The sequence below is a fragment of the Hemicordylus capensis genome, chromosome 4 (genome assembly GCF_027244095.1).
Source record: "Hemicordylus capensis ecotype Gifberg chromosome 4, rHemCap1.1.pri, whole genome shotgun sequence".
NCBI classification, from domain to species: Eukaryota; Metazoa; Chordata; class Lepidosauria; order Squamata; family Cordylidae; genus Hemicordylus; species Hemicordylus capensis.
This window is the reverse complement of record NC_069660.1, coordinates 57,213,456-57,227,889: the sequence shown is the minus strand read 5'-3', so window position 1 is coordinate 57,227,889 and position 14,434 is coordinate 57,213,456. Positions and strand designations below refer to the sequence as shown.

The window sequence follows — 14,434 nt, the reverse complement described above, 5'->3', positions numbered from 1 at the left end:
TTTTTATTGATTGATTATTTTAGGATTATTTTAGGATTGATTTGATTCCAAAATGGCTCAGGGCGGTTTACAATTTTTTGAGCAGAATGGGTGGGTTTCACTATACTTTTTTGGTTTCATTTAATAATTAATTTTATCACTTGTAACTATTAAGCACAATTCTATACTAATAAAATAGTTTGTATATATGTGTTCCTATGTAGTCCAGTTCCTGCAAGATTGTTAGAAACTGAAGTGGATGGCTTCTTAGTAGCACTACAATAGCACTGTTTTAAGTTCTCTCTCCCCACCAATTTCCACAAGATGCCTGCCCTCTCACTCCTCAGCCCTATACATCTACCCAAGAGAGGAAAATTATTTTCAGTTCCTAACAATATATATAGTGTCATAGAATTTCAAAGCATTTGAGCATATCATTGCAGAGAAATGGGGGTGAAGAGAAATTACGGGGGGGGGATAAATAACTGGTGGAAGGGAGTGGATAAATGTGTGAGACAAAGGCAGCAGAGCTGAAGGAGGCAGCCTGTCGTGTTTGCTTTTGGGGGGAGGGGAGTGGGAGAAGAGGAGAGCCTCACATCATGGCCAGGTGCCCCAGCCAGGCCAACCAGCTCTGGCTCCTTTCCTCTCCAAGCAGGGACTCCCCACTAGCCTTGCTGCTTCCCCATCCAGCCTTCTGAGGCACAAGCCCGAGATGTGTGTCTATACACTACAGAAAGAAAAGACACTATTTTGATTTCAAATAGGACACCAGAATGTCACATATGGAGTAACCCCAATTTTGTAGAATTTAAAGACAACCCTTAAAGACAACTGGCCGTGGCGGGCCAGGCGGCAGCGGCGGCCCGGCCGCGATAGAGGCACAGATGCTCTGTGCCCGGGCCCACTAGTGTCTTTTTAAAAGCTTAAAACTCTCTCTCACACACACACATGCACGCACGATGGGACTTCTCTCACCTGTATAACACACACACGCGGTTCCTGCGGGTGGGGGGGGAGACAAAAAGCAAGTGGTTAGTTTTTTGTTTCTACCAAAGGTGTTATTTTCCTTCCTGAATGAGAGGAGACCAACAAGCAGGCAGGCAGCTTCACTCTGTGCTGTAGTGCCATTACAAATCCAAGCGAGAGGAGTACAAGACTCCGGGGAGAACCAATAGGGCTGGGAGAAACGTTAACCCTTTCTTTACTCTCTGCTACTGCCGATCTCCATGAGTTTCTCAGCATTCATTCAAAGGGAGTGTAACTGCACCCTTACAGATCATGGCAGTAGCCGCAGGGAGGGAAGGGAAAGCCGCCCGATAGAAGCAGCAGCCTGTCTGGCTAACTGCAGACTGAGATTCCCTGCCCTGCAAGAGAAAGGCAGGCGCCGGCGGGAGGGAGCTCAGGATAAGGGCGGGGGACACAATATTGGAGGCAAGGGGGCGCAGAGGCGAGGGGCGCACCGGGGAGGCAAGGGTGCCGGGGCTCAGGCAGACTGAGGCGCTGCTCACACATTCTCGGAGCCGGAAAGCAGCAAGGCGGGCACGCACACACAGTGGGGAGATTCCCTGGTGGCTGCCACTGCCAGCCTTGCGCTGGTACAATGGAGGCCGGAGGGGGCCGGGGCTCAGGCAGGCTGAGCAGGGAGCACGCCCGCGCACACACAGGCGAGATTCCCAGGTGGCTGCACCCTGCAAGAGGGAGACAGGCGCCTGGAGGCGGGCGGGCGCTCACACTCGGAGGGCAGCAGGGCACACCGGGAAAACGCCTTGCCTCCTGGTAGGCCAGTCCGAGCCTGGGGTCGGGCACAATAACGGCACCTGCTTAGTTTACACACGCTGAGCGACTTTTAGATCAGAGACCCACCCACCCGCTGCCATCACTAAGTTTCTCCCATGCTGCAGTCAGCACCGCGCTCTGCAAACAGCCAAGTCGCACACAACACCCTGTAGCGAGACGACCCTTTCGCCTACTATATCAGAACCGGCTAGCACACCGGAGCTTTTCTGCGCGCTCCTTCTCTATCCGCCTCCCACAATCACGAGGGCGACGAAGCAGACTATGCACAGTGCACACCACTACACTTGTACTTCGTAGCCTATATCGATCACGGCAGATTATAAGAAAATAAGGCCGCCGCAATCCTTGACCCCGGACAGCCTCCTTTCTGGTTGCCACGCCCCTCCCTTTTGTCATCCGTCAGGTTCCCTTCCCGCCCCGCCCTCGGGTCTCCGGAGCGGCCCCTCAGACACTGCCCTCTTTCTAACGCCCCTCGCGCCGATTCGCCTTAGAGCTGCCGCGCGTGCGCACGGCCTTTCCCGGTCTTGGCTGGCTCCGCCTCCTTTCCTCCCTGTGGGCTCCCTCCGCGGACAGACGGGGTGGGGGTGGGGAAGGGGGTGGAATGAGGCCGCTCTTGTAGCGGTGCGGCCTGGTTGGGCCTCCAGCGCGGGAGACTGACGGGAAGATGCGGTGGGGTTCGGGGCCCGGCCGGGGAGGAGCGCCCATGCAGTCTCCGCCGCCTCCGCTCCTGACGCTATTGCTCTTATTTCTCCGAGGGGCCTCCGGGAAGCCCTGCGCCCCGACTGCCGTGCCTTGTTCTTGCCGGCGAGGTCTGTTGGATTGTAGCCGCTTCCGTGGGCCGGGCCGGAGCCTGGAACCGGGCCTGCTCTCGCCGTTGCCTCCCGGCATCACCGCGCTGTGGGTATCATTTCTGTCCGACTGCGTCTCCCTCCGCCCGAGCGGCACTGTGAGGCCCTACCTGCCTGGCTGTATCAAGGGACGGGTCTGCGCTTTCGCTCCCCCCCCGCTCCCCCGTTGGCACAAGATGTGCTTTCTTCTCCGGTAACAGAGTAAAACTGTTAGGGATACTCAACACTGATAGAAGAATATTCTGGCTTTTTGTTACTTAAGATTTGCTTGCTATTTGGGGGAACTGATATGAGTTGACACTAGTGGTCAGGTAGATGGTCGGTGTGACTGGGCTTTGGTTGCTGCTGATGCCAGGTCACAGGGTCCAAAAACCACGGAAGCTGTCTGAATCTCTGGTCTTCCGTGCTCTCACTTGCCCTTCCAACTCTTCAATTAGTATTGATTTTGAATGCCAAACGGTGGAATACAAGTGCAACTGCAACTCACTGGTCCGAAGGGCTCCAGCAGCTGCAGGTGGATCCGGGACCTGATACACTTTGCACTTAGAATAAAATAGTTGATCTGCCAGGTTGTGGCATCTTTGGACTTTTTAAGACCTAATTTTATTTGATCCAGGTAAAAGTCAGTATTTAGAGAGAGAGTTCATTGTGCTGATTGTTTCTCTGAATGCAGCCTTTTATGAAGTTGTAGTATGTGATGTTTTCTAGGGGATTTTGCAGTTTTGGAGCATTGGCTAAGGTTTCACAGTAAGATGCATATTGCATAGTAAGATGCATAGTGCATTGCTTCAAGATATACTGCATTTCAAGGCTACCAAGTAGGAGATAGTTGATGAAATCACCGAGGGGTGCAAATCTCTGTTCTAAGAGGTATATTATGTCCATCTGAAGCTAGAGAGGGAGCTAAATCACTTTAACAAGTGACCTGTTGACATATTGTAAGCTTCTCTTGTCATTGGTCTCACAAAACAGGATGCGCACAGCATCAGTCGGTGGTACTTTAGATGGGATAACTTAAAGTGGAATATTGGTCTCTAATTTATTATCCTTTCATCTCAAAATGTTTAATAAAGTGTGTTGAGTATCAATTGACATAGAATTCTCTCCTTTTAACGCATTGGGTCCTTGTATAACTCAAGCACTCTCAAGAGTGTTCCCTTTGTGACTTTCAGTTCCTGAAAGGCAAATGAATTGCCTCAGCGTTCCTTTTCAGAGGTTATAGCTACATTACAAATCTATATACTTGGGTTTTATGTGAATTTAATACTAACTCTTCCCCCCAAGAATTTTTGACATTCTAATTTGGTGAAGGTACTGAGAGCTCTGTCATTGCAAGGCCCAGGAGCCCTTAGCGGCTCCCTCATTTGTTTGTTAGGCTTTTGTGAAGCTTTAGCCAAAGTTGAATACTCTGTATAGCCCCCTGGCACTGCTCAAAGGCTACTTTTGCCATCGGATAATGCTGCGAGTTGCCCAGCACTAATGAAACCACACCAGCCTGGGTAAACTGCAGTACCATGCAAAGCTCTCTAACTGAAGGTGTGTTTGTATGTGTGTGTGTTTTGCCAGTTTGGACCAGTTTGGTCTGTAGTTAGATATGCCCAGAGTCTTGTCTTGTCTTAGAGAGGATTCTGGGATGTACACTTCTTCTGTACTCGAGAGAAATAGAAGCCTAATTGATTGATGAAGGAGCCCTATGCCATGTGCTGTCGAATGCACACAAAAAAACTCAACTAGTGCAGCCAAATTACATGTAAGAGAAAGGTCCAACAGCGTTGATGCAGATGTATGCATTTGTATTATTTTTTATCATATTAACATGAAATCTGTGAGTTCTTGTGAAACATATCTGTAAGTATTGTGATTCCTTTCTGCAGTGTGCTGGTTGATTCTGTTTCTGGTGATGATGTTGTCTAGTTATTGGTCATGAGCCTGAGGCTTAGCCGTAATGACAAATACTCCAGTTACAGGGCCCTGCTAATAATTATGTTACTTCCACTGCCACTAACTGAGGAAGGTTGTTGCTAATTAAGAGACTTCAGACAAATCTGTCTTATCCTGGAGTTATTACGGTCAAGTCAGGGGAGAGTGGTTTTTATCAAGCTTCTGAATTTGCTCAGGAAAACAAGAGGTTTGGTGAAAGGAATCCCCTTAACCAGAGAGTCTTATGGCCCTTGGACTTACTGATTTATTCTGGCATAAGCTTTTGTGCACTTAAACTCACTTGGTCAATGCATGTTATCCTCAATTGGCAAATTATATATACACATGTTGGTACTGAAGAAAAATGTAAACAATGGGGTCTGTGACACTTCAGTGACAAACTCAAATGTATGTAGTTTGCATAAAAACAGACCACTTTCACTTCATGGTCTTTTGGTACCACTGTTTACATTCTTCCTGCTTACCCCCCACCCCCATGTATGTGTATCTGCAAATTCAAGATAATACTTTTGATGAAGTGGGCTCTAATTAATGAGCGTGTTGTCACAAAGCATAGGCCAACATCCAGACTAAGCCTCTACCAGTGTTCTGTTGTAGCTTAAAGACCTGCCCCACTTGCACCACAAGACTCTTCTGCGTTTGTGTGTTGCTGAAATAGACTATCATGGTCATTGTAGTTTTTTCCAACTTTATTTCGTTTGTGAGAAATGGTAAAACATCATTACATCTATAATGTGCATTAAATGTATTACAACTAAAGATAACAGTACACAATATAAATCAATCTAAAAGCAGCAGTGCAAAAACATGTAAAAGTTTCACCCATCTAATAAATTACCATCAAAGCCATGCATGCATAACACAATTACTTACTAAATAAAAATGATTACTTTCCTATGTGGTTAATTTCACAAAATGTATGTGATTTTAATGTGCAATCTACATTTAAATCTGCCATTTGTTGATACTCTGAGTTGTATATCTGTCAACTTGATCTTATGCATTTTTACTTCAAAGTAAGTTCTACTGAGTTTCATAGAATGTAACTCCAGTGTAAGTATACAAAGGATTGCAGCCATAAGCTCACATCATGAAATATCTTTTGTAACTTATTTAAGTAAATCTGTTGAAAAAATGGTTTTTATTTTTAAGTGCTATCAAGGCTTCTGCTTCCCAATTCTAGAAAATGATTTGCTACTAGGTGTGGGCTTTGTTTAATCAAGATAAGGGGGACATGTCATGTGGCATCATCTAGCTTCCACATTGTGTAATAAAATTGCAATTTCGTTATGTTGCTTAAGACGGTATCAGCTGCCTAGAGGTGGAGATGAGTGCTTTGAGAACATCTTTCTATAAAAGCTAACTTAATACATGTAATCTGATACTTGGGGAAGGGAGGTAGTTTTGTTGTACTGGTTCACTTAAAGTGACATTATAGGTGTGTATGAGTAACTCAAATGTTCACAGGATTTGTAGTCTTAAAAGTAAACTCAATTGAACAAAGAGGACTCTCGAGTGAACATGTGGATTTCTGAGTAAGCATGCATAGATCAGGCTGGGTGTGTGCTAGTGTACATAAAGACATTGCTATTTTTGTTTGGATGGTGGTTTTACTAGAATATGAGCTGAAAGTTAGCTTGAAATTCTTAAGAGATTATAGGTCTTGCTCCCTGCTATGACAAGACCAATGCACAGCAGGACTTGCTGCTTCCATCATCCTGGTGTTTGCATCTCCCAGTGCTGCAGGAGAAGCAGCAGTGACTGGCCCTGTTGTCTACCCCTTCCCTGACCTGCTTTAATGCTTACCCTGCTTTAAAGAGAAAGCCCTGCTTGTACAGTATTTCTATGTGCTGGGAATTGTTGGTGGAGGTAGAGGGTGCTCTTGCTTCATCACCCTCCATAGTGACTTCCCAGGACCTCCCCCTTTCATTTCCACTCTTGGCCAGTAGTATTAAAGCAGACTGGGGTAAAGGGTGGACAACAGGGCTGTGGAATCAGTAGCTTCTTAAAAAGTCAGAGAGAGACCAATATGCTGGCAGCCTCCTCCAACCAGATACAGGGTTGTTGAATCAAATTGGATTGGGTCTTATTGGACAACTTTCTTTTGGGCTCCAGTTCTTGAATCAGTGCACAGCCCTACTACCAAGCTTGCTGGTCTGAGATAATCAAATGTATCTATCAATTACCAAGAGCAGTTAGCCATGGTCATTGTACTGCACTTGAACCTGGAGGATAACTCTTAATATCAGATGCTGGGGACATAAAACAGAGGGAATAATTCTTTCCCCAAAATGCCACATCAACCATAGCTGGAAATACTTTGCTGGTCTAGATACACCCTTGGTCTAATTCAATTGCACTGCTCATTTACTTTTTCCAAGGTTGGTATTCTTTGCTGGTTTCTTTGAGCTGTAGTTGCAGTGTCTTTTAGATTAACATACAGCATTCAAATCCATGTCTTTCGGGTACAGAAATGATTGGATTTTGTATAGAAATGTGTGAGAGCTTGGAGCAGTTTCTGTATATCTCAGAAGCCGTGATTAGATAGCAGGAGTTACTCAGATGTAAGCATTTCCATGAACGTTTAAATCATTTTATTTCCTTTATATAAAAGTGTGATTTTAATTTAAATAAGAAATCCTTTGCATATTTACTTATAAGCTCCACTGAATACCATGGGACTTGCTTCCAAGAAAGCACACGCAGGATTTGGTCTGCATATTCATTAATTTCCCCTAAATTAATTAATGTGAAGGAGTGGAAGTGGGCGAGAACTCTTAAAATGCATGAGCTGTTTGGGATTAAACTAGTTCACACCTAGAGAGCAAGTCATTCTTATTATTAAAGTTAAGTGTTTATCTTGTCCATTAAGAAACACCTGAATACATTTTAATTAAGTTTTAAAGTGTCCTGGTCATGAACTCCACAAGCAGTTTATGACTTTGCCATTACTTCATCTAAAATGTAGGAGATTTCCTTGTTTCCCAGTTTTGTTTACTCAATAACTGGCCCGATAAATTGAGAAGGGTGGTATGGCGAACTGGGGAAGGTTTTCTGCCCTCAACTAAGTCCCCCCCCCACCCCAAAGTTCATCAACATCCTTGGTAAAGTTGCCACCATTCTCTCCTATGAGACAACCTTCCATGTTGTATCTAGAACCCAAAAACTCAAACTCAAAACCTCTCAAAGCATGTAAGCCAGAGGGGGCAATGTGGGGAGACAGAATGGAGCAAGTTTCCAGCCCAGATCAAACTTAAAATAATCAAAATCTAGTTTTAAGTAAATATTAAAAGCAGGATAGTTTCCATACAAACAAGGCAAAATGGTCAAAATGCACAAGTGAGGTACCTTTCATCTTGTCTGGTGTTTAGACAGGAGGCTCAGTAGATCTTGGGTCTTAAACTGCAGTTTGGAAAACAAAAGCTTGCATCGTGGTGAACTCTGCACACTCCTAGGAGCCATGCAGCATAGACTCAACTAACAAAGCTAAACTAACACAGAAGGTAATATTCTGGAATCTGCAGCCCCAAAAGCCTGCCCCCCCAACTTTTCACAAAAGCTAGCTTTTAGCCTTTATAGGTCAGAAGATTGCCATCTAGCACAAAAAAGAGGTACAGCCAGGTGTTAGTTAAAATCTTCCTCTTTGATTTGGGCAGGCATCCTAGCAGGATGGGGATTCAGTTGCTCAAAACTCTGAATTTAAAGACTCCCCCCCCCCCACGATTGTGGCATGTCCTTTGACATTAGGAGCATCCATTTGCATGGTCAGGCAAGTCATGAACTATGGCATGCTAGGTCAAAATGGCATTTAGAACTGAGGGAAGTTCTGATAGGAAGCTTCAAGGACCCTTTGAGCTGAACAAAGACCTGTTTCACCGTAGGTAGTAACAGAGGTGGTATAGCTGCAAAGAAAAATTTAGAAAGAACCCAAATCTACAATTCTTCATAGATTGAAGTTGTCCCAAAGAATGAACACATAATAGTGGATTTTTTTTTTACTCCGGATATAAATCAGGCTACACTCTAACGAGCGGTGAAAAACCTTAATTGCTTGTGAACTGCTCCCCAATAACTTGCAGGGACTTCAGGATCAATCTGGCCAACGTGAATGCTGCACCTCCATTCCAGAGGAGATGTGTGTTAAAGGGCTTTAAAAGCCCTGTGTGAAAAACCTCCTGGAATCAAACTTTACTGAATTTGTTCAGAATTCTGAGAATAGGCTCACACTGCATGGTTGACAGTCTCCTTTGCTAATCTGCTGCGAGGGGCCCATTTTAATAATTAGTGTTTCTAATGTTTTCTAGGCGTTAAAAGTAACAGAAATATATAGTACTCAATGTATATCACTATATACTGTGAAGTGTGTGTATTCAGTGAAATGTATTTCCAGGCAGCATACTTATTTTGAAATATCAGACTTAAATTGTTGGGGCCCTGGGGTGTGTAGAGGCCATGGACTTTGAGGGGCTGTGGGCCCATTTTAAAATCTCGTCTCTGGGCCCATTCCAACCTTGCTATGCCCCTGGCGGAATAGATACTACACTTGGGTTTCTGCACAACACCTGCACAGAAGAAACCTCCATGTAGAAAATGTCTCTTGTAAACTGACCCTGAATTTTCCATCCATGATTGGGATATCTGAGAGTTAGTTAATAATAAAAAAACAGCACACTGCTTGTGACAGGAAGGGACAAATTACAATGATTTCTTAGTCTGGCAGGGGCTGGTTTTGGCCCTGGCAGAACTTGGCTGTCTGCTCTTGTTGCAAATTCCTCTGAATAGCATTGCAAACTAATGTATCCTTCTCCCTTCTGGTGCCAAAGTAAGCACTAGTGTGGTGAATGCACATATACCCCATCATAAGCCAACAGTCATCACAAGACAAAGGCTGGCAGGAATAATTCATTGGTTTATAAGCTCCCCCACCCACCACCTTCTTCTTCCCCTATTTTGCTAGTGGCTATTTGGGCAGGTGATCCTCAAGGACAAAGTCATGTTTTTTAAAAAGCATGAGATGAGACAGAAAATGACACTTGGAATCCTCACATAACTCCTGACTGTTGTTCTAAGTCTTTAACAGAGATGGCTCATGTTTTCAGGTTTTGATCAACAACCATGTCTAGATGGTACATGTTCCTTTCAACAGGGATTTCAAGATATTGTTGACTACAAGTTCTATCATCCCTGTTTGGACAGGGGTGCAATTTCAGTTCTTGCCCTAGGCACTATTTTCCCTAGATACACCCCTGGCCCCACCTACCTGGTGTGCTGGTTGGCTGATCCCTGGAGTTCACCAGCCTGTCAGGACAGAGTTCACTTCCAGTCAGCTCCTTAGGGAAGACCAGGGACTGGTCAGTGGCTGCTCACTACAATGGAGTTTATTTAAAACCACAATAATAGAAACCCATTTAGAATGTATACCAGAAAGGAGGAAAGGTACCACCAAGTCTGTGAGGATTCCGGCATGGCTAACAAAGTCAATGAAGCTATAAAGGGGAAGAAAACTTCCTTCAGAAATTGGAAGGCCTGCCCAAATGAAGAGAATGGAACGGAACACACACTCTGACAAAATAAATGCAAGGAGACAATAAGGGAGGTGAAAAGAGTTTCAAGATCATTTAGCTAAAAGTATTAAGGGGAATAACAAAAACTTCTTTAAATACATCAGAAGCAGGAAACCTGCCAGGGAGGTGGTTGGTCCACTATATGATGAGGAAGTGAAAGGGATTATTGTGGATATGGAGATTGCAGAGAAGCTACATGAGTTCTTAACTGAGTTTATCAGGGTCAGAGGCTAAAGAACTGAGTCAGAGGTGACAACAGATGAAGTTCTAAACTGTCTGGAAAAATTAAAAATGAACAAATCGCCCAGGCCAGATAATATCCACCCTAGAGGCCTGAAAGAACTCAAATGTGAGATTGCCGAGCTCCTTGCAAAAATATATAACTTATCCCTATAATTGGGCTCTGTACAGGAGGTCTGGAAGGTAGCCATTGTGAAACGGATTTTCAAAAAGGGATCTGGGAAATTATGGGCAGGTTAGCTTAATGTCTGTTCCAGGCAAACTGATGGAAAACATTCTCAAGGATAAAATCGTTAAGCATGTAGTCATCTGAGGAGGTCCATCTCCAGTTACCACTGGTTCGTCTGGTGGCGACTCAGAGGCGGGCCTTCTCTGTAGCTGCTCCTAGGCTGTGGAATGCACTCCTGACAGAAATCCGCAATTTGAATTCTTTAATAGCCTTTAAGACCTATTGTTTGGCCTGGCCTTCCAGGGTTTTTAAATAGTTGTAATTGGTTTTAATGTTGTAACCTGGTTTTCAGGCTTTTTAATTGTGATTGTTTAATTGCTGCTTTATGATGTTTTAATTGTTAATTGTTGTGTTATACTGTTTTATAATTTCTGTTTTAATTGTTAACTGATTTAAATGGTTTGGTTTTAATTGTAAACTGTCCTGAGCCATTTTGGAAGGGCGGTATAAAAATCAGACAAATAAATAAATAATATAGAAGAACAGACCCTGGTAAAGGAGAACCAGCATGGCTTCTGCAAAGGTAAATCTTGCCTCACCAACCTTTTAGAATTCTTTGAGAGTGTCAACAGGTGTCAGTAAAGGTAATCCAGTTGACATAGTATACGTGGACTTTCAAAAAGCTTTCAACAAAATTCCTCATCAAAGACTCTTGAGAAAGCTTAGCAGTCATGGGATAAGGGGACAGGTTCATGTGTGGATTGGTTACTGCTTGAAGGACAGGAAACAGAGGGTAAGTATAAATGGATAGTTCTATACATGGAGGGAGGTAAGAAGTAGGGTCTCCTAGGGATCTGTACTGGAACCAGTGCTTTTAAATACATTCTTAAATGATCTAGAAGTTGGGATAAGCAGCAAGGTGGCCACATTTGCCGATTACGCCAAATTTCTTTAGGGTAGTGAAATCCTTAGGAGATTGTGAGGAGCTCCGAAATGATCTCTCAAAATGGGGGTGGGGGGTGGGGGAAAGTGGGCAACAAAATGGCAAAAGTGGTTCAGTGTTAACAAGTATAAAGCATATTGGGGCAAACAACCTCAACTTTACATATACATTGATGGGGTCTTAGCTGTCAGTGATTGACAAGGATAGGGATCCTGGGATCGTGATGAACAGCTTATTGAAAGTGTCAACCTAATGTGCAGCACCTGTGAACAAGGCCAGTTCCATACTTGGAAGCATTAAGAAGGGGATTGAAAATAACACTGCTAATATTATAATGTCCTTATACAAAAATATGATGCATTTGGAGTACTGCATGAAGTTCTGGTCATCATATTTTGTCACACTGTAGAACTAGAAAAGGTACAGAAGAGAGTAACCAAGATTATCAGGGCCAAGAGCACCTTACGTACAAGTCAAGTCTACAACACCTGGTGCTTTTTAGTTTAGGAAAAAGACTGCTTAGGGGAGACATGATAGAGGTCTATAAAATCATGCATCGTGTGGAGAAAGTTGATAGAAACATTTTTCTCCCTCACATAACACTAAAACCAGGGATCATCTCATGAAATTGATGACTAAGAATATTAGGACCGACAAAAGGAGGTACTTTTTCACAAAATGCATAATTAACCTGTGGAATTCTCTGCCACAAGATGTGACAGCCAACAGCCTGGATGGCTTTAAGAGCAGTTCAGATAAATTAATGGAGGACAGGTCTATCAGTGGTTACTAGTTTGAGGGCCATAGGCCACCTCCAGCCCCAGAAGAAGGATGCCTATAATACCAGTTGCAGGGGAGAAACAGCAGGAGAGAGGACGTGCCCTCTCTTGCGTGTGGGCTTCCCAGAGGTATCTGGTGGGCCACTATGTGAAACAGGACGCTGAACTACGTGGGCCTTGGGCCTGATCCAGCACGGCTCTTCTTAATTTTTGTTTGTTTGTTTGTTTGTTTTTTAAGATAACTTGGTTTTCCCTGCAGTGTCGGAGGTTATCATATGCTATGTGTTGTGGACTCAGCATGCTCTGGCAGACAGGACTGAGAACTGAAGGCTAGCTTCTACCGGTAGAGAGCACCAAAACCCCAATTCTGTTCTTGTCTTGCTCTGAGTAGCAGGTCCTCAGAAGAGCTCTGTTTGCCTTTTGAGTACAGGCTAGTTTGTTCTTGCCATTTCTCTTTCTCTACCCCTTTCCTCCCTTCTAGATTTTGCCAGGGTGGGAAGAGTCTCATTTTTACTTGCTTTTACTTCCTCAAACACCTGAACTGCTTCATCAAAAAGCAAAGTTTTGCATGGAGTCCCTCCGGACCATCAAGGAAGCAGCCAAAGCCAAGGACTTCCTGGCACCCATAGATCTCTGAGGTGTACCTTACCTCCATATCCCCTCCTTTCAGATCATCTCCTGTTCCTTAGGTTCTCCTACACACATCAGCGTTTCCCCTTCAGCCTGTCATCCACCCTGTGCATTTTCACAAAGATTCTGGTGGCACTCATTGCTCTTCTGAGAACCTAGGAGTCCATGTACATCCATACCTGGACAGTCTCCTGATCTCCCCATCCCTCCCACAGGCCAGGCACAATGTTCACCTGACCCTCAGTTGTTTTCACAACCACAGCTTCTTGATCAATCAGCAGAAGAGCCATTTTCAGCCCTCTCAGTCATGACAACATCTGGGAGTGCTCTTCAACATGGTTCAAGACATGATCTCCTTGCCAAGTGACAGGAAGTAGAAGCTGTCTTCCCTTCTTCCTTCTACATCAAACCTCCAGACCTGATTATTCTTTCCCAGGATCTGGACACCATGATAGCCTGCATCAAATGCAGCCTTGGTCCAGGTGGCACTCTCATCCTTCAGTGGCACCTCCTTCCATTCCAGGACCTCATCATGGCATGCACGCACCACCTGGTCCCTCTTCCTCGTTACCTCCCCCAGTAGTTTCAGTGGTGGCTCTTCCAAGTGCTCTGCAGTGGTTTACCTCTGTCGGACCCAGTCCACCTCATCATTACCACCGCCAGTCTCACTGGCCGGGAAACCCACTGCAACAACCAGTATATGCAGGGCAAGTGGTTCCACACAGAACTGCAGCACAACATCATCTGGTTGGATCTTCGAGTGGTTCGCCTCGCCCTCATTAATTTTCTTCCAACCATTCACAACTAGCATGTCCTTATTCAAACAGACAATGTGACAGCGAAATCCCATCTGAATCACCAGGGCGGGACCCATTCTTGCTCCCTGATGGCGGAGGTGTCCTGTCTGTTTCAGTGGGTGGAATTACACCTGGCATTGGTCTCAATGGGATAGCCAGTTGGCAAGCTGACTGGTTCAGCTGGCAGGTTGTTGATCTAGCTGAATGGACTCTCCATCCCAAAGTCCTCCAGGGTGTCACTTAACTATTCAGCCATCCTGACATGGATCTCTCTGCCTTGCCTGCAAACCACCATCTACCTTGGTTCTTTGCCAGGTAGCACCGTGGCCCACAACCCTACTGTATGCATTTCCATCTATGGCCATCATAGCACAGGTCCTTCGGAAACTATAGGCAGAGAATGCGGATCTGATCCTCATCGCCCCTCACTGGCCTTGGAAGCCATAGTTCTCCAACCTAATGGCCCTCTGTTCACCCTCCCTGGTGGCCCATGCCAACCTTATCCTCTTTCCCAAGGGCCCTTCCTGCATCCAGACCCCAGTTGGCTCCAGCCTTACGCTTGGAGGTTGAGCACTCAGCCTTAGGTCAGAGTGAGTATTCCTTGGTCATGCAGAATACCATCCTGGCCATGCGTTGGTCTTCTACCCACAGGATTTACCAAGTTACCTGGGCGGCTTTTTCTTGTTGGGCCCACAGAAAGCAGCTTGATCCTCTCTCCCTGGGCATCCCGGAGGTTTTGGCTTTCCT

General features: G+C 45.0%; 1 protein-coding gene across 2 annotated transcripts in view; it reads left to right on the top strand.

The window, feature by feature from the left end:
* The first annotated feature begins 2,352 nt into the window (after nucleotides 1-2,352).
* LRIG2 (leucine rich repeats and immunoglobulin like domains 2) overlaps nucleotides 2,353-14,434 on the top strand; it is a 76,660-nt gene continuing 64,578 nt past the window's right edge. For both annotated transcript variants that reach the window (XM_053245636.1, XM_053245635.1), the window contains exon 1: nucleotides 2,353-2,673. In XM_053245636.1, coding sequence (XP_053101611.1) covers nucleotides 2,441-2,673 — 233 coding nt within the window. In that variant the 5' untranslated portion in view covers nucleotides 2,353-2,440. The remainder of the gene's footprint in view (nucleotides 2,674-14,434) is intronic.